The sequence below is a fragment of the Hypomesus transpacificus genome, chromosome 6, assembly GCF_021917145.1.
Source record: "Hypomesus transpacificus isolate Combined female chromosome 6, fHypTra1, whole genome shotgun sequence".
Taxonomy (NCBI): domain Eukaryota; kingdom Metazoa; phylum Chordata; class Actinopteri; order Osmeriformes; family Osmeridae; genus Hypomesus; species Hypomesus transpacificus.
The window spans coordinates 5,024,862-5,049,793 of NC_061065.1; the positions used below are offsets into that span (position 1 = coordinate 5,024,862).

Here is a 24,932-nt window from a genome sequence, read left to right on the forward strand (position 1 = left end):
CGATGAAGATCCCAGTGTAGCTGTGAACTTTAAACGCGGATTGATGGTTTCAGCCAAGTGCTCTGCGCGGCTTCATTACATTACAGCGCGTGTGTGCGTGTGTACGTGTGATGAATAGCTACTAAAACCTCCTAATTACATTACACTCCTTGAATGCAGGAACTGTGTCGGAATTTATGAGAGCTGCTGATATATTAGGCCGTCTTCATTTCTCCAGCAGAAACCGTAGCTCAGTTGAGGGACTGACTAACAAGAGAAAAACTGTGTGAAAATCAATAAAGGTGCATTACATGTGGAAACTTGCTTTGGAGGACCTTTGTTCGGCCATACCTGAACGCAGCTCAGAAAGTCTTTGTTAAAATGTGCTCGAGGCAGCTTTAGAACCTCCTATTTCTATCTGATCCCCTTTATCTGCCAATGTAATCTATCTGATCCCATTGATGGTTGATCCTCATTTATGCGATCCTGTCTACAGATAGGACGGTTCAGTCTAATGACCCTCCAATCAAGTCCACCTAGTGTGAGACAGCCGACAGCATGCAGCAAGGAGACCTCGTTTTTGGCTGTCAGGTTGTTCCGGAAAGTAGGTAAGCAGTGTTGTGCTTTCCTTCCACCCCTAGGCGGCGTGCATCCCTGTCCTCCTCAGCAACGGCTGGGAGCTGCCCTTCTCCGAGGTCATCGACTGGAGCAAGGCCGCCATCTTGGGGGACGAGAGGCTGCTGTTGCAGGTAGGGACGGATGGAGACACGCACACACACACAGGTCAGTGGGAGGGAGACAGCCTGCCAGGGTACATACACACACCCTCAGGTACATACACACACCCTCAGGTACATACACACACCCTCAGGTACATACATACACCCTCAGGTACACACACACACTGTCAGGTACATGCCGTGCACCCACCCGCCAGCCAGGTATCCCTACAGGTGGCCCGAAAGGAACCTGAGTAAGCCTCGTGAGTGAACCTGTTAATGTCCTCATCGTGTCAGACGTGTGATATTTTCCTGTTTTAATTAACAGCCTTAATACTGCAGCTGCGCCAAACTTCCCTTTCTCACTGCTGCTATACCTGGAGGAATAATGGGGAGGGGAGGGGAGGGGAGAGGAGAGGCCACAGAACGACAGTGATGGATATCTAATCAGGTGGTACTGTCGCCCTCTTCCCCCATCATCCTCCCTCACCTCTCTCACCTAAGCCCCACCCCTACCTCTGTTACCTTGGTGATTAATGCATTATGTGCCAACAGTTGTTGACCTCCACCCAACCCCCCTGGCGGCAACCCAATCTGCCTTGTACCAGATAGCTAATTAACACAAACATACAAGCTTTCTCTTTCACACACATGCACACACACACACACACACACACACTCTCTCTTTCACGCACACATGCACACTTTCTGACACACACGTTTGCCCTGTCCCTCACACCCACGTGCACGCACACGCCACGTAGCAGACTGCTAATTAACACTAAGATGTGATTTTAATTTGATTTGCACTCAGACAATTGAGTCACACAATGGCACGCCTATTAAAAGTTGTAAATGGGCTTTAATGCGAGCCCTGTAATTAATTGTGATTATACAGTGTTGAACAAGAGGGAGACGTTCAGAGATGCAAATGTTATTGGTTTTTATTTTATTCTGAGTCCTATGCCCTTCTTTCCTTCTTTCTGAAAGCTTGGTAATTGTTGTCACACGTCAGTGGGAGGGAGACAGCCTGCCAGGATAAAAAAGCACTTTGGGAGTTTCCTCTCTTAGCGGAAATATAAATAAAAAATAAAAACATTTTCACCATAGACGTTTGTTTAGGCTAATTGAATTACGCACTTAAGGAGACAAAAGGGATGAAACTGTCACAGAGAGAGGGAAAGAGCAAAGAGAGTGAGGATACAGAAGAAGAGAAAGATGAGAGCGAGGAAGAGACGGTGAGAAAAGTGAGATTGCGGACGGAAAGAGACAAAGGAGAAGTAAATCAAGTGGATTGAACGGAACGATATGCAAAAGGGGGGAAACAAAACACATCTTTGATGATGATGGCTTTGCTTTCCTCCTCTGTGTTCTTATCAAGCCCAATGATGCGTGTGCACTTGTGTGTGCGTGTGAATGAGTTGCATTCGTCACCAAAACAGTTGCCACAACAGGTTGCTAGAATTCTTGAACATTTCTCGCACTACTGTTGCTTTTCCCCAGAATGGCACGTCCTGTAGGGTAGCGTCATTTACAGCAGCCTTGGCACGAAAGCAGGATTTAGACAACTGAGAAATAAACACATCTCGAGACATCCAAGAGTGCCGACACAAACACAATAAGGGATTACCCCACACACAACTGAAGATGCGGGTCAATAATTGGACTTTACTGTGACATCTACCCCCCAGTGGAGGCAGAAGCAACACGACGGACTTCCATGTTCAAGCAGGGCAAGGATCTGCCTGCTGGGAAAATGAAATCTCAGTATGTACTAATATTGTCAAGAAAAATAACCCGCCTAACCACCGAAACTACATGTGGAGTAGATCAGATGTCCCCTTCTGGATGACACCCACCCACACACACACCAACCACACACACACACCCACACACACCAACCACCCAGACCAAACACCAGCGTATCTGTGAGCACGGCGCGTGGTTGATTGGAGTTATTTATGCGGTGGCTGTGAGGGATTCATGGAAGCTCCCGGGCGTGTTATGGTGAGCTTCAGCACCCAGACAGCCTGTGTTTGGAGGCCTGCTGTGACAGTGAAGAAGGGGACAGCAGGAGAGTGGGGCTGCTGGTGACACCGCTGCTGCTCTCTTCTGACGTCGAGGAGAGGAAAAACAAGACGCACGCGCCCAAAACGACACACACGTAGACACACTGTGATTTACCTTTATGCCGGGCTGGTGGGGTCATCAGTGTGTCCGCCACACTGACGGGGTCCAGTGCTTCCTTACTGGCCCTCGGGGAGCCATAGCTTGTGCAAAGCTGAGGGCCCTCCTTAATGATGTCATTGGGGTCTCTCAGGGTCGTTCAGACACGGCATGGGGTGGTTGCAGCTCCCAGGGCCAGAAGGAAGACGTGTATTTGTCAGGGAATGATCCATGTTCTCTCTCTCTCCCTCCCTCTCTCTCTCTCTCTCTCTCTCTCTCTCTCTCTCTCTCTCTCTCTCTCTCTCTCTCTCTCTCTAACTCTAACTCTAACTCTGGCTCTCTCCCTTTCTCTCACTCACTGTCTCACACTCATTTCCCCCTGTCCTGATCTGGCTACCACGGCTCCTTTCATTTGGATCTGTCTTTCTTCTCTTACCGCTCCTCTCCTCCAGGTTCCCTCCATCACCCGATGGGTGGAGCCAGCCAGGATCCTGTCCCTCAGACAGCAGACCCAGTTCCTGTGGGACGCCTACTTCTCCTCTGTATCCAAGATAGTCTCGACCACTCTGGAGGTAAGATCTCCCGCTTGTCCATATCAAAGATAGTCTCAGCCACTCTGGAGGTAAGATCTCCCACTTGTCCATATCAAAGATAGTCTCAGCCACTTTGGAGGTGAAGTCTCCTTCTTCTGGATATCAAAGAAAGTCTCAATTAGTCTGGTGGTAAAGTATCCCACTCCTCCATATCAAAGATAATCTCGAGCACTTTGGAGGTATGCTCTGACTTCTCCCCATCCAAGAACGGGAGGGGGGAGGTCAGGAAGGAAATTGAGAAAACCAGACAGGGAGGGAGAGAGAGAGCGAGGGGGGAGAGAGAGAGAGAGCGAGGGGGGAGAGAGAGAGCGAGGGGGGAGAGAGAGAGAGAGAGAGAGAGAGAGAGAGAGAGAGAGAGAGAGGGGGGAGAGAGGGAGACGGGGGGAGAGAGGGAGACGGGGGGTTGATACGAGGGAGGAGAGAATCGCAGCGCGGACAGCTTGCAGCCAGGATAACTAATGGCCTTTCTCAATGATGTAGCACCTCTGCTCTGGGTGAATGGAGAGCGGAGCGCACACACTACACTGTTTCTGTATATCCCTCCACTACCGAAGTCCCCATTCATTTGGCTTTGGTGTTCGACTCGGTTCTGCCATGCTTTCTCCCTGCTCCCTCATCGGTCCTCTGTGCTTTAGGCCCTCGCCTTTTCCCCTCCCCTCCTGCTTCCTTGCTTCCTCTGTCCTCCCTCCTCAATTCCTAGCTCCTCCCTCCTTTCTCCACGCCAGCATGAATGTCAGGATCAAGCCCACGGATGGCGCTCCCTGGTGGGGTGAGGTTGGAGAGGGCAGGGGGGACCTGGGTCTGGACCCGTCTCAGTTGCAGTTTGATGCGTTGGTCAGCCGCTCTGTATCAATCACGCAGGTTCATTTAGAAAGAGATGAGGCGTGTTTGATTCGCCTCACGTTTGCACCGGATGGGACCCATCCTCTGGGTGCGTTGTTCTGGGTAAGATGATCAAGTGTGCAGCCACGATTTGAGCCTGATATGGCGTTGCCGTTGCTGCATAGCAATCACACACAGTTTCCTGCTGAGGGGTAAGCGGGTGGGCTGCCCGGGCAGATGGCAGGAATACAGTACAGTGGGCCCCTTTTATGTAGGACACCTTTTGTGGATGGGAGCCTGGAGATGCTGCTTTGACCCGCAGGTGGTACTGTGGAGTTGGCAACATAGGAAGAGAGGGAGAGAGGGAGAGAATCAGAGAGAGAGGGTGAAGGAGACGTTGAAAGAGCAGAGACAAAGCTTTGAGCGTAGGAAGATCAGAACGTCACACACACACACACACACCACCTCCTCCCAGCCCCTCCCTCCCGACGGCTTCTCTGTGAACTCTTGTTTTCCTGGGGATACCAAGAAACTTCTAACCGACTCTTTCCAAACTGACCTTAAATGAAAAACCATGGTAATATTCTTAACTGTCTCACGGTTGAACAAATCCTTTTGAGTGGTCCCAAAAAAGCATTCCTTTCAGATTGTCCCCAAAAGCCTCCACTTCTCAGATCATTTTTTCCCCCAAACAATCCCCCTTCCGCCTTAATCTACTGTCCTAGATGCTCTTTGTTCCTTTGTATCGGAGGACACACTGGCAGAGATAGAGAGAGAAGAGGGAGCAAGAGAAGAAAGAAAGGAAAGGGAGCAAAAGGAGTATGCTAGGAGGAGAAGGAAGAGATGGAGGAGAAGGAAGAGAAGGAGGAGAAAGAAGAGGAGGAGAAGGAAGAGATGAAGGAGAAGGAAGAGAAGGAAGAGAAGGAGGAGAAGGAGGAGAAGGAAGAGAAGGAGGAGAAGGAGAAGGAAGAGAAGGAGGAGAAGGAGGAGAAGGAGGAAAAAGAAGAGAAGGAGGAGAAGGAGGAGAAGGAAGAGGCGGGGAGTTTGGTCGTGCCGTTTCCCAGCAAGCCAGGGCAGCCGTGGCACGGCGTGATGAATGAGGTCGTGGATTGTTGCCGAGCGCTTGGCCGATATGTTGTCGGACTGGTTGCAGGAGGTGAGCAGCACCAGACGTACACTGGTTTGGAAATGAGGCCGGGGGTCTGTAGAGCCACACACACACATCTACGTCTTTTCATTCACACACATGCCCTCACACATATACATCCGTTCACTGACACACACATTCACACACACACACATCAATTGATACACACACACACTCTCACTCACTATCCAGATGCGCTAAGCGCTCTGAACTCTCTTCGGGGCTCCCAGTGGTGTGCGATGAGGCGGGGGGTGAAATGAGCCTTGAAGATCAGCTCTCCTGAAGTCCACACAGCCAGGACCACGCCAGGACCAGCCGAACCTGCACACCCACCCGGCCCCCTGCCGGTCGCTCCGTGGATCGCCGCCACCTCTCTCTGTGGGCAACACGACGATCAGTAGGCTCCTCCGCGGTGGCTCTCTGTCTGTGAGACTCTCACCTTCTGACACCTCCAGAGCGAGCTCCATCTCTGGCCTGGATCTGTCAGAGAGAAGCCGGCTCGGAGGGACACTCAGGGCTGGCCGGAGCCAACTAGCCTGGCCAAGTCAGACAAGATTAGAAGAGCGTTTGAGTCTATCGGCGAGGGACGGGGGTGGGAGCGGGGGACGGGGGGGGCGGCGGTAGTCTGCCTGGGATGAAACGTGTCTTTGTGGAGAGGAGGTGTCTGTGGCTGGGTAAACAAAGCTGAACGGCTTTGCGGTCGCTGGCTCCGTCTGAGGGACGACCTCCTGTCTGCCTCCTCTCTTAGGGAGCCGCTAATTACGGCCGCTCTCCCGGCCTCACCAGCACAGGTGCTGCGAGCGGCGGAGGCCAGAAGAAATGCTGGGAGGAGAGGAGGGGGGGGGGGGGGGGGGGGGGGTAATGGCGTGGAGAAAGGAGGGGGTAGGGGAAAGAGAAAATAGCTCACGGACGTACCACCGTTTATAGTGGTGATTTTTGTGCTGGGAGACTGTAATTGACATGGCTGTTGTCTCTCTGTCATCTCCACGCTTCCCCTCTCCTCACATCTTCCTCTTCCATTTCTCCTCTTCCTCCTCCTCCTCTTCCTCCTCCCCTGTCTTCCCCAGATCATCCAGGACAGGGTCCACTCCCATGTCTCCAGGACACGTCTGATGTGGAACTTTCTCCCCGGCGCTCTGTACGTTCTCCCCCAGTTCTCCTCTGATCCCTCCCTCTTCCCCTTCTACTACGCTCTACTGGGTGAGTTCCACACCGGGCACTCCGACCAGGTCACTTACATGCAGGGTTCGACCAGTTCCTCTGCTTCTGCGGATGGGTTCTACTGTCCTCTACTGGGTGGGTCTCAAGCCCATGTTGTTGGTCGTTGCCAACCAATTGCCAACCAATATTGTGATTGATGAAGCTCATTGGAGAACCCAGGGCAGAGAGACACCAGGGCTGAGATGGAGATATAACCCTGATGGATGCTTCCCCTTCTCAAAAGGGGAAGGATGGATGGAGGGAGGGAGGGATGGAGGGAGGGAGGGATGGAGGGAGGTGAAGTGATGGAGGGAAGGATGGTCCGAGCAGTTTTGTTTTATATCACGACCGTAAATCAACATTTTGTTGCTGATGGAGTAAATATTTTGTGTTGGCTCCTGGGCAACTCTGGTTCACACCAGGTTCTCAATAGGTTCTCTCAATCAGTCTGAGGTTGAAGCAGCAACAACCGCCTCGAAAGTTTATTTTTCACTCATTGTTTTTAATCATTATTGGATGATGGTAATCACATTTTTATTTAGCCTTAGAAGTTATTGAAGAGAACTCTATTTTCTTTGTGGGAAGTTTAAGATCAATGCGAAAAATCGACCTCCTTTATATTGGAAATAATCAAACTGAAGCCATCTTTACAAGTCGGAACCAAAATTCTGGGAGATATTGATGATGGACGGAGTGAACAGGCGCCTACATTCTGCTTCCTCACAATCCCAAATGTGATTAGCAGCCTGGGTCCAGCAGCTCTGGCACGTCCTATCAGGTTCTTTACAGGCTGCTTGCTCCACAATCCTCTTTTAAGCCAGTTTAAAGCCACAGAGACCGTATGAAGAGGTGCCAAAGCAGAGGATGGGAAACAAGGATTTCATGGGGCGGAAAAAAGAAAAACACACACGCACACACACAGTAAACTCTTTCAATGTTTTTTTCCCGGTCCAGTAATGAAATATACGAGTAATAGTCTTCCCTGTTATTCACTCTATGTCCAAATCAATTCACATTGTTGTTTTAGTTTATATTCTGACTGTGTGTTGATTTACTCTGAAGTAGACATGTGGACACCAACAGCTCTGTGGGAGAGCATCTCACTGTAGATCTGCAGATTGCAGGTTCAAATCTCCCTCAGCGCTTTGGAGGAAAGCTAATGAATACATTCTTATCCCCTAGATAACAAATGAAACACAGCTAGCTACTCTACAATGAAGATGATTAGAACAGCCACTTAAGCTCGCTGTACCACTAGAATAGTTATTATTATTAGCAGCCATTGTTCCGGAGTGTACATTATTGTCTGCACATCAAGCTGTTGAGTGGTCAACAGATTGAAGCTAATAATAATCAGCCTGCGACAGGAGGTTCGTAAAAGCCTTTCACTGCAAAGCATGTAACCACCAACAGGAGAGGTGACTCTTACAGCACTGCACCTGCTACTGCAGGGATGTAGATGACGGTGTTCCTGTTCCAAAATGTCCTAAATCACTGTAGCACTACATGAAGCACAGGAAACGACAGCTGTGTTTCTGTGGCTACATTTCCAGGTTTTCTCCTGTTCTTTTAAAACGGTTGTTGTTTTGGTGTTAACCAACGATGTTGCTATCGCACACACATACAACCCCCCCACACACACACTATTTTAACATGTTGGGTATGCAAGCTCCCCTCGTCTTCAACTTCTTCTCATCTCATCTAGCTTCACTAATCACCTTGTGAAAGGTGTTCCTCCTCAAGACACAACAACAGAACACTCGGTGTGAGTGTGCCCCCCCCCCCAGGCCCTCCAACAGCTTGTTTCACAGCAGCCCAACAAAAGTTCAAACACGTCTAACCACATGTAACCTCGTCCCCCTACAAAGTGACTCGTGATAATGACCTCCACCCTACTACAGACCTGACTCCACCTACCGCCCCAGGGATTGTGTGAAGGTGCAGACCCAAACCAGGAGAAGCTTCTCCGTCCTTTTCAACTCCTGTTGACATTTTTTAAATGAACATGTGTCGGGATTAAACTGCCATGTGGTATTCCTTGTCCTCTCCATTCTGTGCCGAAGTATCATACCAAAGGCTTAAAATTATCGTATTTGGAGGATAATTATCGTGCATCTGGCAATACTGAGAAGGCGGTTGGCCAATGACAGTTCTCTCTAGGGCCAGTGAATATTTTTAATGGTATGCAGTGTTGGACCTTGGGTCAGTGACAAGTGTAAAGGAGTTCGGTGGCTGAGCAGTTAGGGAATCAGGCTAGTAATCAGAAGGTTACTGGTTCGATTCCCGGCTGTGCCAAATGACGTTGTGTCCTTGGGCAAGACACTTCACCCTACTTGCCTCGGGGGGAATGTCCCTGTACTTACTGTAAGTCTATCTGGATGAGAGCGTCTGGTAAATGTAATGTAAAGGTTGTACGATGTTTTAGCGATGACAAGCGATTATCCCAAATGTGTTTTTTTTTGGTGGGGGGGGGGGGGGGAATATCCCAAAAGTTGATGAAATAAATGGTTGTGCAATAGTTTAGCTAGAGCCAGCGATTAAGGGTTGGCATGCTTAATGCTTTAATTTGGGATGATTAGCATAAGGGCTCATCATGCTTTAGCACAACCAGCTGTACTATTTCAAATCTGCCAATGGAAGAAATGAACGTTCACTGAGAGAAAGTGTTTCGGAGCTGCATCTCTCCTGGAGCAGTCTGAGAAGAGAATGTTTACATCGTGATTGAGCCTCACAGCTGGCGAACTGGAAAGAAACCAAAGGTAACTAAGCAATATTGGATCAATGCTTCACCGTACCTTGCTCAAATTGAAAATCTTTTCTCTTTTTTTCTTTCCTTCAAAAAGGCTGTCGCAGAAACTTCTCAAACTTTGATCAAGGTTCCCTCCATGAGAGTTACATGAAAAACTTTCTCTCTCCCGTTTCTCCTCCTACTTGTTTCCTAGTCATAGTTTAATGTTTCAAACGCTTGTTTGAACTGCACTTGAAACAGACAACAGCGTGAGAACTTTCCCCAAAGGATGGATTCGTAGACAACTGTTCCAAAGGCAAAGCCTTTATCAAAGCCCGCTAAGTCTCTCTAACAGGCTGTAAGGAGGGTCCAGAATGCTCCAGGTCTCAGTCCTTCTGTTGAAGCCAGACCTTCAAGCACACATCCTGGTGTGTTTGCGTGATCGCATCCTGATAATACCCAGAACCCGCCAGAACACACAACACAGCCTTGTTAGAACACACCCTGATCCCTCTCTGCAATAAACAGTTTAACCCCTACACATTCGAGGGTTCGACATACGCAAACATCTCTCAGCTGAATAAATATGGACTGCTGTTCATTGGCAACCGTTGAAGGAAGCTCCTTTTACCCAGGCCCAGAAGGGAGTATTCAGCACAGTGGACTGTTGTGTTGCGCTGGGAGTCTGTGGATGGTCCATAAATAGATCCTGCCCCATGCGGTGGGGCGGGGTCTCTGCCCTCCGTCAGAGAGATAGATGTGGCGACAGGACGAGCCAGACTGGTCTGGTTAACCAATGAGAGGGCGAAAGAGAGGTTGAAGATATTGGAAAAATCTAGGGAACAGCTTTCGAATGGTCAATTCAATGCGACTGTGTTTATTCCTGAAAGTCATGACGCGGTGCCTGTCATTTGAATGGACTAATACGGTGTTGTGTGCTGTCGGATGTGTGTGTGCGTGTGTGTGTGTTTATCGGTGGGGATGTGTCCTCCAGGTAAAAATCCGTCCCAGGAATTCACAGCTGTGATTCAGGCGGTGACACCGCTCCAGGCCCAGCTCAACCCTGTGGTCAAACTCATCATCGCCGTCGCCAAGTCCAAGTTCTGTGCACAGGTGAAACGCCGGTTCAGACACACAGAAGATCCCGCTGTTGCTAACCTGCTCCTGGAACGCTTCATCTGGAACAACCACACGACTCATGTTTGAAATGTGTCATTCGGCCCACACATTTGCACACAAACACACAACCATGTCCTCCAGTCCACAGAGGTGAACCTTCTTGTGTGTGGGTGTGTGTGTGAACTTGTATCGGTGTGTGTGTGGTGTGTGTTGCAGGTCGTGGTGCTGTGGAACTGTGACAAGCCTTTACCACCCAGGAACAAGTGGCCCTCTACCAGTGTGCCTCTCAGTGTCATCGAGGGACAGACCAAGGTGATCTCACCACACTGCTCGTTAGTGACATAACACTATTATCCTAGGCAGCAATCTGTGCGTGTCTGTGCGTGTGTCTGTGGCACGATTTTCGCTACAACCGCGCATTGTCTGAAGTCGAAAATCGTGTGTATCTCTCAGGACCCAAGGAAATGCAATGTCTCGTGTAGCGTCAATTGGATGAGCTGCACTGCACTTGTATAACCAACCCCCCCCAACACAACTAGGGGGGAAGTTGTAAATATATTCTAAATGCACAGGGTGAGGGCCACTGTATCTGTCAACACATACACCTTCACACGACAGTCACATGACCTTCCAATCCAATTGTTAGAGGTTAACATGAAGAGACACAGCTATCCATACAGACCATACAGGTGTTCATGCATATCACAGGTGTTAGCGACTAGGAACGGCACACACACTTTACCTCAGTGACCCACACTGGAGTTGTACTTGGTCGAATGATATCGGCATTTGATTCCACACTGTCAAGCGTGAAGCAGACTTGGTGATATATTTATCGTTTATCTGCCTCTAAAAGAAGGTAAATGTGGTGAACTGGATACAAGCACACACTCGCCCTGGCTCCAATGTGTTTTCAATCAGAATTCTGGATTGAAACTGCTAAGCTAGTGATTTGAGACGGTAGACATTCTCCGAACCCGGCACGCCCCACTCCTACCTCCCCCTCTGAGGGTTACCCTCGTGATTGTTTTGATCTGATCCTCGGTTGCCTCTGCACCTCGGTTTTGGGGATTCTCATTCGGGAAGGTCCCGCATGATGTCATGTCCTTTTGGGATGGGACTAATATCTCCTTTACTTTTTTCCCTCCTCCTCTCTCTCTCTCTCTCTCTCTCTCTCTCTCTCTCTCTCTCTCTCTCTCTCTCTCTCTCTCTCTCTCTCTTTAACCTGTCTCTCTCTCTCTACTCTCTTTCTACTCTCTCTCTTTTGCTCCCTTTCACACGCGATCCCTTGAAAGTTGAGTCACTGACTTACCTGTAAAACACATGAGAGGGTTGTTCCTTCCCTGGTAAAAAGACAGAAAGTACAGCTGACTAGTCATCCGTATTATTGCCTTTTTCTATCACTCTCTCTCTTTCTCTCTCTTTCTCTCTCTCTCTTTCCCCATAACGCCTAACCAACATCATCGCAGCCCTCTAAACCCAGTGGCACGGACCCTAATTGATTGTGTTTGTTTGATGTAAATGCAACAATGGAGAAGAATGAGTTTCCTCTCCTCTGGTAAACAGCTTTTCGGCGAAAAAGGCGTCTGTGGGCCTGTAATTACCCGCCCAGAGTATTTTATGCAGCCCAAACATCTGGTACACGCAGTAAACTCCACACACACACGCACACACTCTGTCCCTGAACAATATCAGTTGCGAGACGCCGAGCTAAACAGTCAAATTAGCCAGAATCCAGAGAACTACCTGGAGAGGAAGTACTTGGAACCGTTTGTACCGGTGTCTGTCCAGTGTGTGTCTTTGTGTTTCTCCTTGGCCGTCCCCCATCTTGTGTGTAAAATGCTGCAGGGTGATTAGGTTCTGTTAGGGGAGCTGTGAGCTGTGTAGCAAAGCAGACCCATTCTATTATCTGGACTACGCTCCTCGATTGTTTACTTCCTCTCGAGGCCAATGTATGCTTAAAACAATTACCCCGTGTCTGTCTGCGGAGAGGGGCTCTGCTTATTGTGCATTAGTATGCTAGCCCCAAATCTGTGGAAGGGTAAATCTGCTCTACCGTGATGGTGTGGTGGAGTAGCTACAGTGACCGGGGAGTTATGTCTGTTATGTGTGTGTGTGAGAGAGAGTCCTGCAGTGTTGTGAGCAAGCAATGTTTGAGATGTGGGTTCAGCACAGGCCTCGCTGACAGGACCTTGAGGAACAGAGTTCTCTCTGCTCTTTCGTTCAGTTTCCTTCTTTTAGCCCTTTCTCTATCTCGCCTTTTTCCTTTTTTCTCTCCACTTGGTTCATCTCTCCACTTGGTTCATCTCTCCACTTGGTCAATATTTTTGACCCTCTTCTCTTTATCGCTCCCTCGCCCCGGCCTCTCCTCCCCTGTCTCTCTCTGTCCCTCTCTCACTCCCTCTCTATATCTCTCTCCCTCTCACCTCTCTCCTTCTCCCTCTCTCTTTATGTCTCTATCGCCCCCCACCTCTCTCTCTTATCCCCCCCGTCTCAATCTCCCCCCCCCCCTCTCTCCCCCCTCTACCCCCCCCCCCCCTCTCCCCCCCCTCTCTCCCTCCCTCTCTTGGAACTAATCAGACCCGGGCAGGGTGTCAGGCTTCCCTCCATTAACGCCTACCTATAGATCCGCTCTTGTTTCCTCCGCCAGGAAACGCCACCCGTCCGACGGTACTTCCCCTCGTCGTGTTCCTGCCATGCGAGGCTAATTAGCCTGACCTGCTTTGACGGTGTACTCTGGCGCATAGGTTCCTTTTCTCTCTCTCCCTCTCTCCCTCTCGGTCTCTGACTCGGTCTCTCTCCTTCTCTCTCCCTCCGTCTGCCTCCATCACTCTCTCTCTCTATCGCTCTCGCTGACATCATATCACTGTCCCTGCTCTCTGGCTCTCACTGTCTTCCACTCGACCACTTGTCCAACTTGCCCGCTGGCTGGTAATTAAACACTGCATTGACTGGTGAGGTGTTTATGTGTGTGTGTGCGTGTGCTGGAGTGTGTGTGTGTATGCGCGTGACGGCACAGCTGCGTGTGGGTGGTGGCAGGGTGCGTGTGCTCCTCCAGAGTGATGCTCATTAACACCTCTCTATCCCCCCTCCTCTTCTGACGGTTATTTTCATCACACGCACACACACACATACACACACACACACACACATACACACATGCACATACACGCACACACAGATTACAGGATGTCTCATCAGAAGGGAGCATGGGGCACTGAGGCCGGATAATCAAATTAGCGGCAACCGTCCTTGCGTCCGACCTGTTAGGCCGACCCCTTTCCTGTGTCTTCTGAGGGGTGAGACAGGCAGACACCACTGTGTTCCCTGCTGAGAGGTGAGACAGGCAGACACCACTGTGTTCCCTGCTGAGAGGTGAGACAGACACCACCGTGCTATGTGAGTGAGTGGTGAGACAGGCAGACAAACACTATATTTTCTGTGTGAGACGTGAGACAGGCAGACACCATTGTGTTTTCTGCATGAGCCTGTCCTCACCAAACCCCTCCAGCCCTCAGAGCGACAGGACAGTATTACACATCAATGGATAACCAATCTGCAGGGTTGTTTTGTTGGGTTCAAACTAGGTGCGGGGTCAGAGGGTCAGGCTGAGCGCAAAAGTCCAACAGCAGACACTTCCTCTTCCATGAACAGCCGCGCAGGTCTGAGAGTGTGAGGCCCTGGACAGATGGCCTGGCTGCTTCTGGGTGGTGGAAACTGCTAGACTACAGATGGAGGTTGATTTGTCGTGAACGGACGGCCTGTGGATCCCTCCAACGATTCTCCTTGAGGTGACAGGAGTCGTGAGAGAGATGGAGGGAAAGAGAGATGGAGGGGTGGAGGAAGGGAAGGAGGAAGAAAGAGAGAGAGAGATAAGCGTCATGCCTGGGGTAGTGTGGGCGCATCTTTATCTTGAGCCCGGAAGGACGATGCATGGATAGCAGCGAAGGGGAAGGACAGAGACCAGTGAGGGAGAAAATGACCATGGGAGAGTGCAGGCAGAGTGTAAGCACGGCGAAAGAAAGAGGATGAAAAAGAACGATGGGGGGAGAGGAGGGACTGATAGGTTGAAGGACAAATGCTCCCTGAAGATATTCTGACTGGGGCTGTCTGTACCATATCTATGAGACAGACAAATCCTGAAGGTATAGTATCTACATATGTGTGTGTGCTTGTGCGCACGTACGTGAAACTGAGAATCAGGACTGCAGGTCAAATAGATAAATAATCTTTAGGTTTCTTGATTGGTGGGGCCATTTATAAATAATACAAAACACACTGTACCATCTGGTTACCATGATTAACACCAGCATTCCAGAACACGGATACACACACTGCTAGAAGACACAAGCACAATTACCAACTAACCCCCCCCCCCACCTTCACACACACATACACACACACTCTCTGTGACTAACTAATGCGATACCTAAATGCAAAGTGCAGTGCTCAGCTAAATTAAATACCATTTAGTGTGCCGTGTTAGTGGGGGGACTGTAGATGGCTGGTGTTCTGTGGTGTAATTGTTTTGATGGTTCCCAAAATTAATTACTGTGTGATGCTATTGATAAGAGAGTGATGATGTTTTGTTGGGACTCCGGGCTATGACACTCACACACTGCACTGTGAACGTAAAATACACACACACACGCATACTCAAACACGCGCACGCACACACACACTGATGCTGCTGTAGCACAAATTGTGGTTGACAAAAGAGAATGCAAGAGGTGTTAAGTACTTTCCTCCCAGCACGGTAAATATTGTAGTGAAAGACGGAAATTAAACTGCAGGATTTGATTCTCAGCAGAAGAGGGTGATTGTTCTGTTTATTTTTATGATATTGTGTATTTTGTGGGTTTTATGTCCATTAATAACCTTGTTCCTTTATTATCTTCCGTTCGCGTTGTTCTTCCATTATTTATTAGGGTACCATTTTTACAAGTACATGTGAACCTTGCTAACTCGTTACCACCTGCACTACAGTACTTTCTAGTCAAGGCTGTTGGGCCAGTACATTTAGATTAAATACATTTTGAGCCAATACACAATTTGATACCCTTTTATTTGTAGTGTTGTATTCAGGAGTGAAAGGTACAGTACTGGTGGTAAAGGGATGTGATATTTCCATATATGGGGGTAGTCACACTGTTGTTGGGCCGGCTAGGGTGTTAGGTGTGAAAATTAGAGAAACATTGCTAGTGTTCCTTAAGAATGATTCACACTTCCAAACCAGCTCTTCACCCCATATGATATCCCATGAAAATGCAATAGTAGCAGTAGAATGTGTGCTTTCCCAAATTAAAAGTAAACTTTGTACCCTTGCAATGCTTGATTTCTTATTAAATCCACACAAACAAAACAAGTTACAATTAATCCAACAAGTAATCTGCACCATTGCAAAAGAACTACACAATTTGTTTTAGAACAATCTTTATTCCAGTCAAATTCATAGTGGTATATATTGTAACCCTAACCCTATTTAAAAACTATAACTTTTTTTTGCTAATTTATGCCTGAACACAAAAGTCTTTAATATTAGTAATTTATTCCTTGAACACAAACATTCAGATGTCATGACAACCAACGACAGACACGTAAATCTACTTAGAGACCAAATTATTCCAATTGTTCCATTCACTGTTACGCATTCAGTGAGCCAAAGCTAGCCCCAGCTTTTTACTTGGAACAAAATATGCAAAGGCTCAACGGCAATCAATCGATATGTCTCATCCTTCATGTAATGATCCTATAGGTTTGAGGGACTAGGACCACGGGGGTGGAAGGAGGGAGATGGTTATTCAGTGGGCATATAATCCTCTGGGGCTAGGCATCAGAGGATTTAAGAGTGACGGGGCTTGAATGGTGAGGTATTTGTGAGTATGAGTTTATATGTGTGTGGTGGAAGGATGGTGGTGGTACGTGCATTTGAGTATGTGTGTGCGTGTATGCATATGTGCATGAGTGTATGTACGCGTGTGTGTGTGTGGGTGCGTGCGTTCGAGCCCTCCCAGGGAGACAGTTGAGGGGGATTACAGTGATGGCCTCTCAGACGACTGCTAGCACAGACAGCTGACTTCCTCAGAAGGGTGTTCTCTCTAATACCAGAGGATAGAGCACACTGCAGCCAAGCTAACTGCAACACCAATCATGGGGAGAGAGAGGGAGACATGAAGAGAGGGAGAGAAGAGCAAATACGAGAAGAAAAGGAGAGAGAGAGATGTAGGGAAATAGAGAGAGGAAAAAGAGAAAGAGATGAAGGGAAAGAGAGAGAGAGAGATGGAGGGAGGGAGGAAGGGAGGGAGAGAGAAGAGGGAGAGAAAGAGATGGAGGGAGAGAGAGTGGGGATAGAGACGGGGGGAAATAGAGAGAGAAGAAAGAGAAACAGTTGAAGGGAGCAAGAAGAGAGATGGAGGCAGGGAGAGAGAGAGATGGGAAGAGAGACAGAGTAGGGAGAGAGATGGGGAGAGATGGAGAGAGTGGGGAGAGAGAGGAATTGACACAGAGAGCAACAGAGAGGGGAATAGAGAGAGTGAGACAGAGGAGAAGGGAGTGAGAGAGAGACCATTAGACAGACACAGACAGGGAGAACGGTTTTGCCACCTGTCATTTCAAATACAGTGGGCCTACTGTATCACTTACATGGAGAATCAAAGAAGCAGCCATGACTGCTATATTAGCATAGGTTCTACTAAGCTTCAAATTGGTCTGGCCCTCAGCCTCCTTCAGGACTAAATCCCATCTGCAGAGAGGTCAATTCCTGTTTGCAATGACTTGTCCTTGGGTGAGGACGAGCTCCCCAGGTGTACTTTGGAGGAGCGGGCTTAAGTTCCATAGAAAAGCAAAGAAATGTAATTCCTCTGACTGAAGCTGTTGAACCAGAAGGAAGAAAAGCAGACTTGTATTTCAGTCTGAACAAGATGAAAGTGCGTGACATGGTTATCAAGAGTTCAGTTGCAACCAATGGATAAAATGTTCGATTTAGTCCTCTGAGAAGAAAACTCACACAGTGTGTCTAATTTATCCAGTGTTATCTGTTGATTTTTACAAGAGTTTACCAATGACGCCCATTTGAATTCAGTTGACTCGTGACAGGAGGAATAGGAGAGGAGGGTATGTCTGCACTTGGACAGACTCTCTCATTAAAGGGGTCATTGACTGCAAAACTGAGATGACCTTGTTATAGTTGAATAACGACAGTTCGGTTTGTAAAATGAATATACAGTGAATCTCAAAGTCCAATGACACCTCTTTCCAATCTAAATTTCACAATTTGAAACTGCTGCTGTAAAATGAGCGGTTTCCAAAAATCCACATTTGTGACATCACAAAAAAAAACAGGTGCTGCACTGACCTTATGTGCATCACAACTGCAAGCCGTAGTATGATTACGTTGCTAACAGTTATTAGCAATGCTAACGTATCCTGTATCTAACATAGGTAGAATGTGTGATGATTTTGTTTATTGGCAATGGGGCTTACGTGTTATTTCATGTTCCTGACTGTGTTTCATTCGAATAAATAACCCATGTTACATGTTAATCTACAATTCACGATGCATGTTTGTCCAGATCTTTGTCAGGTTATTTTTTACTAGTTAGCAAGATACCTAACTGAATCTGAGTTGAATCACGATAGTTAGGTTGCTCAGTTGTAATGTTACCCACCCAAGTCGATCCCATTAGATTCGACAACAGAAGTGGAAACAACTAAAGTTATCATTTCAAATTATAGCTAGATCTAGTCAATCCGTTGAAAACAAGGTTGAAAACAGTGTTGTAGACACAACAGATTTATTTGTACGTTTTTATTTCAAGCCTCCACCTTCGATGTTTCAGTGAGTGCGGTTGGCCGTGTTGCGTCTTTGCTCTGTTGCTTCATTCGTTGTAAACCAACCAATCAGCTCGCATGAGCTTCATGAGCATACCATAAAAGGGAGAAAATCTCTCATTTTATTCCAGGACTATTTCAGAGGGTGCATTAGGGCGCATAGAACAGCACCCGGGCCATTTTCAGCCCAACCAATGTTACATACCCTATTCAGAGACCTTAAGGAACAGTGTGAAATACCCTATACAATCAGTAAATGACCCCTTTAATGAATTCACCTGAAATGTATTCATCTTCGTAACCCAAGTATTCATCCAATTAGCCAGAGTAGTCATCTGCCAAGTCCATGTACTCATCCACCTAGCTTGAGTACTCCCACTGACTGGGGTAAACCCATTTGACTAATTTATCTTTCTTTTCGTCTCTCTTTCTCTCCATCTCTCCCTCCCTCAGACCATGAACAGTCGTTTCTTTCCTCATGATGTCATCCTAACAGATGCTGTCCTCAGTCTGGACGAGGACTCTGTCCTTTCAACCAATGAGGTAAGACTTCAGATTCTGTCAGCCAATAAAGGACGTTGTAATCTGTCAACCCGACCAAGCGTTGCCTCCAGGACACAACGTTATGATGAGAGTTCGCTGCATGTTTTTGTTGATTCACGGACCGGAAACAGGATGTGGGGTCACAGGCATCTGGGGAGACAAAATGCAGCTTAATGATCTTTCCTTTTGACCAAACCCCCCCCCCCCCCCACCCAGAGAAGTGGACATGGGCTGGCTTTCAAAGCGATGGGTCATATTACGTTTCATCCAAACACATTCACCACCATTAAAAAAATGGCGGCCTATTTAAAGACCAAGGTAACCTCTCACAAACTGACCTTGCTGCTTGCTCTGTCACTGCTGCGTGACACCACGCGACTTGTCTCCAACATCTTTGATCTTTCCCACCAATCCGAAGTCTTTTCTTTTCTGTAGAGGAACCTTGTTGATTGTTTATGATCCTCTCTCATGCAGAACAGTGTGGTGTTGGTCGCTACTCTATAAGCAGGGTGGTTCCTTTACCCGGACAGGCGTTCTGTCCAATCGAATTCTCCTTTTTCTTGCATTCAATTAGTCCCTATATGAAATTTGCGCACTGCAGAATCAGCAAGACTCTAAAACTGTTTTTAATTGCTTTTCCCCGCAGAATCTAATTACAGGGTATTGTTACTGAGAGAGAATTCTAAATGGAACCTTTCAGACTCCTAGTTCAATTGTACAGCCCTGTTTACTGCTGCTGGAGCACCATTATAATTAACGATTTATGGTACAACCTTGCTCAATCAATTCAGCCATTAATTTATTTTTCAAACTCAAAAACACCATTCCTGATTCTGTCCTCAGTGATTATACATTTCCCATCAATATTGACATGAGCTGTTACACTATTGACAACCAGTTATCCATATTGATCTTATCGTGTTAGAACCCCCCCCCCTCCTCCTCTTCCATTCAGTAACAAAGCACAGACCAGAACGAGCCACTTCTCCTGCTGTGTAGGAGTTGATTGCAGCTTTTAAAGGTAAATCACTGGCCGTTTTAATCGTTAATGTCATTGAGTCACCAGAGACTTCAGCAGACCAGCAGCCCAAGCCGTCACGGGCCCTCTCTCTCTTCTTCTTCTTTCTCTCTGGCGCATCATCCTTCTCTCCGTTCTCTCACGTTTTCGCCGCCTCGTTCTCTCTCGCACCCACTTTCCCCGCCTTTCCCTGCCTCCCTCTCTCCCTTCCCCATCCTTTCTCCCTGGCAGTTTTTCTCTCGCTCTCCTTCTTCCTTTCTCTCGCTGTCTCTCGCTGGATCCCTTTCTCTTTTCTCCTCTCTTGCCCCCCCCCACTCTATCGCTCTCTCTCTTTACATCTCTCTCTCACTCATCACCTGCCTTCACATCTGTCAGCCATTGCAGCCAATTCCACAAGCACCGTGATGAAAGGCATATAAGCATGTGCTTACTGCCCAGGAGTGTGTGTGTGTGTGGTCTTGTTTTACTCACCCACAAGGTCAGTAAACTAAGAAGAAATTGAGCTTGTGGGGACATAACTTTAAGTGCTTCTTCTAGAGGGTTTTAGAGTTTGGGTTAGAATTCATGTTCGGGTTTAAATGACATTAAGGGTTGTGGTTAGGGGTGAGAGATAACACAACGGGAATTGTTACATGTAGTTCGCACTAGCAAAGTAAAACAAACTTGTGTATGCGTGTGCATGTGTGTCCATGCGTGCTCATGTGTATGCCGAAGTGCAGGCGTGCGCATAGGGAAAATAGCGAAGGCATGTGTCGTTTCAGGCATTCAGGAGCTTTGTGAAAGCCGTCCGCGTTTCCTCCCGACTGAAGCCACTCTCACGCCTCCCTACTCCATGATCATTACACCGTCACTTTTGATTCAGCCTCACCCCAGCCAGCCGGCCTCGGGCCCTCCTCCGGCTCCTGTTGACAGAGACTGAAGTCAGGGGCTGAGGTGAGGCTGGAGGCCGGAGGGCCAGCTTTCTGACTGAAGTACTTGTTGTTTTTAATGACGTCCGATTGGTCAGTGTGTGGACAGGGTTGAGACAGCGGGAGTGATAACGGTTGAGCCCGGAACTGCTGAGTTTTGGTCTCAGGAAGGGATCAGTTCTGTTGGTTCCTGGTTCCTTTGATGTCCGTATCAGGGGAGTTCTGAGTGTGCGGGTACCCCAAGGCATTTCTCTCTGGGCAGCTCATTCGTTTTTCATTCGATCCTTCCATTCCAGGAAGTGGTGTAGTCCAAAGTAGCAGGAAGACTCAATGTACCAAGTCACTTACTTCCCAGGTGCTATCACCCTCCACTCATGTATCACATGTCATTTCATAGAGCTGACACTGGAAATGGAACGTTGGGCTTATGCCTGCCTGTCGAGTAGACCACACCTCTGATTACAGGAAATGTGAAGTCAATTGTGTCCTGTAGATTTGTCAAATACCTAAACAATGTCCTTCCAATATTGACCACTTGTGATGCATTTGTGTGAGATGTGGGTTGTGTACTGTTTGACATACTGGTTCTTTTTCGTTTGGTGGGGGAGTGGACTGTGTAGAAAGACAGGATGACATGCAGGAAATGGACTGGCCGGTTTCGAACCCAGGCTACTGCGGTAAGGCTTTAATCTATGTGGTACAATAGGAAATAATGGTTCTTTACCTAATGAAATACTGGAACACAAATATACGGTAAGCCAGTTACAGTTGGTGAAGCTTGTGATTTGTCTTCGTTTAGATGTAATGCATTTCAAACCTTGTAGAAACTAATAGCTGTGCAATTAACTTTTTTAACGGATGAGGTACTTCCAACAGCAGAACAGGGACATTTGTTCCACAGGCTGCTGTTTATGAATATAGCTACAGTTCTGAAAATGCTTTCAGTTCCGTATCCCTCTTTGGGCTGAGCCTGTCTAATGTCATGGAACCAACGAATAAGCCAATGAGAGCACATGATACTCCCACACTTGTGAGACTCATCCAGTCACATGACTAATCACCTGGCTGAAAGGATTCCAAACGCCCTTTGACTGGAGTCTTCACCTTTTCGCTGTGATCATCCCCAGTTGACATCAGCCTCGAACGAAGGCTGGAGAAGGCTCTGGCCTCCGGATGCAATAAAGGTGTGACACACACACACACAACCACTGTGCTACTAGGTACTCCACACTCCCAAAGAACCCCAAAAGGTTGTAGTGAGTAAAGACTGTATCTATAATGTATTGTGATTGTGACGCCGCTCCCGAATCAGGGCTGCCTATGTATGATTCAGACATCTGATGTTTAATTCATTAAAGCAAGTACATTTTCACCTTTTCCTTCCAAGAGCCTCCACTTAAGTTTTATAGCGAGGCGAGATTACCCCGCTCGTGTCACAAAACTTTTATGAGGCCCTTTTCTAAAATGCAGAGAACTTCCCTTCAGTCTGTCGCCCGGGTGAATTCTGTAACCAGCAGCAACAAATCCCTCGACTGCTTAATAATCTATCTACGTAATCACCCTTTAAACACGGGTAGTGTTATTGCTGAGAAGAGCTGCAACGTGTCTATCCGAAGGGGAAGAGTAGGTGTGTGTGTCTGTGTGTGTACGTGTGTGTGGGGGTGTGTGTGCGTGCGTGTTAGCGAGACAGAGGGAGCATATTAAATAGGATTTTTCATATTAAGTAAATATATGGAATATCGACTGGACAGAGCTCATAATTACATAGTTTCATCTCATTAATCCCCTGATTACATTTCTGCGAGAAGAAAGAGATGATACGCTAAAGAATATAAATGTTTCTGAGACACACACTCACACACACGCCCATACACTTAAACAAACACTCACGCACACACACGTATTTGTTCACACACACTCACACACACATTCCCATGCTCTCAAACACACACACACACACTCATACACTCAAACACTCACTCACAGACACGCTCATTCACACACGCACACACACTCTCTCATACACTCAAACAAACACTCCCTCACCCACACACACACACACACACACAGAAGCTCTGACCTCCCCTTACAACACCAGACACGTATTCCCATACACTCAAACACTCACACACACTCTCATACACTCAAATACATTCCCATACACTCAAACACACACTCACTCACAAACACAGACACGCACACACACTCTCATACACTCAAACAAACACACACCCGCACATAAGCTCTGACCTCCCCTTACAACACCAGACACTTATTACTGTTTGAACAGCATCATCTCGAGGGAACTCGTATGATATCCCACCACGAAGGTCCAGCCTGAACACGGCCTGGAGACGGCCACTCAGCAACAATACGATCCGAGCCATTTAACACGGAAAGAGGGCTTTTCCTTCCGCTTCTAAAGCCTGAATGCAGCGGGCCGTCTGTCAGATGGGACCTGCTGCGTGGCAGATGAGCTGTTATCTGTGTAGACATCTCCATCGCTGAGTCATGAGGCGAGACCTCCAGGACAGGGGACATGTGTCTAGGATCCTTCTCAGCGGATCTCTAGGTAGAGAGACCCCTTCTACACAGCCCTGTCTATTAGCCTGTGGGAGATCATTTCCCATCATGGCGACCCCCTTCTTCAGTGTATACCGCTCCCTTTGTCCCCTTATTTTACATTTAGTCATTTAGCAGACGCTCTTATCCAGAGCGACTTACAGTAAGTACAGGGACATTCCCGAGGCAAGTAGGGTAAAGTGCCTTGCCCAAGGACACAACGTCATTTGGCACGGTGGGGAATCGATCCGATAACCTTCTGATTACTAGCCCGACTCCCTCACCGTTCAGCCATCTGACTCCCCCTTTTTTCCCCCTTCCCTTTCATCTTTTCCTTTTTCCTACACTTTCCCCCGCCCCTTTTCTTTCTCATCCCTCCACTCGTGCTTACTAACCCTTAGTCTGTTGTCCATTTTCATCCCAGGAGACATAATTAGCTGTGACAGATCATGAATTGAGCCGGTAACATCCTGTCAGGTAGACAGGCTCACCTCGATCACGCTATCACACACAACCTGTCTGGTAGACAAGCCCTTCTCTGTCACACTACTTAGACAGACATAATTCCTCAAGGCAATATTACCAAAACGATGTGGTTGAACTAGGTGGAGTGGTGCAGGCGAACCAAGCCCTCAGTGTGAAGAAGAATGCATGTGCTAAACCTGACCCTGAAACCTGGGCCCATGCTTTGGTAGTATTTACACAAAGGTCATACCTGGAACAGGAATGAATCAATGTGTCTGAGTTGGGGTGGTACTGAGTTCCAGAGACGGGGAGCAGAGCGGCTGAATGCTCTACTCCCCATGGTGGTGAGACGGGCAGAGGGGACAGACAGGTGTATGGAGGAAGAAGATCTACCACTACCTCCCGCTTCCTCAGATCCTCTGGTCACCCATGGAACACCTGGAACATGGGTCATGTCTGACACAGGGGCTCAAGCAAAGCTGTTTAATCTCTGGGACATAGTTCCATGCGTGTGTGTGGTTTCGAGTATTGCAAATGATCCTCTCATTCATACCCTCTGAAACATCCATTCTTTCCCTGCCCCCAGGTGGACTTTGCCTTCAGCGTGTGGCAGAGTTTCCCAGAGCGCATTGTGGGCTACCCCGCCCGGAGCCACTACTGGGACAACACCAGATCCCGCTGGAGCTACACCTCCAAGTGGACCAACGAATACTCCATGGTGCTGACCGGGGCAGCCTTCTACCACAGGCAAGTAGACCCACACGCTAGGCCTCATGTCATTACCTAACAGGCCTCATGTCCCGAACAGCCTACTTTCCCCTACTTCTCTACCCAATGCCTGCCTGTCTCGTCTAGAATGGCTTCTAACTGCCGTAAGTGTTACTCCCCAAAATGTTTGCCGGTCAGCGCTGCTTGGGCCTTACCATGACCAATGTAAAGTCAAGTGATGTTACACGGCTGATACTTCTGTCCTGGCCCCGTGTGTGCGTCTGTGAGAAACGATACCCCTGCTGAACATTTGCATTCGTCTCTCAGCAGAGACGTCTTCTGTTTTATAAGCATAATAGAAGGAGATCTAAACTGAGGGGTGGCACGAGGGAGGGGGTTTAACCCCCCCCCCCCCCCCCCCCCCC

General features: G+C 48.1%; 1 protein-coding gene across 2 annotated transcripts in view; it reads left to right on the forward strand.

Moving 5' to 3' along the window:
* Positions 1 to 24,932, forward strand: part of LOC124468826 (exostosin-1) — a 114,627-nt gene that overhangs the window by 85,691 nt on the left and 4,004 nt on the right. For both annotated transcript variants that reach the window (XM_047021796.1, XM_047021797.1), the window contains 7 exons: positions 621 to 728; positions 3,317 to 3,436; positions 6,494 to 6,626; positions 10,349 to 10,467; positions 10,690 to 10,785; positions 18,757 to 18,846; positions 24,386 to 24,546. In XM_047021796.1, coding sequence (XP_046877752.1) covers positions 621 to 728; positions 3,317 to 3,436; positions 6,494 to 6,626; positions 10,349 to 10,467; positions 10,690 to 10,785; positions 18,757 to 18,846; positions 24,386 to 24,546 — 827 coding nt within the window. The remainder of the gene's footprint in view (positions 1 to 620; positions 729 to 3,316; positions 3,437 to 6,493; positions 6,627 to 10,348; positions 10,468 to 10,689; positions 10,786 to 18,756; positions 18,847 to 24,385; positions 24,547 to 24,932) is intronic.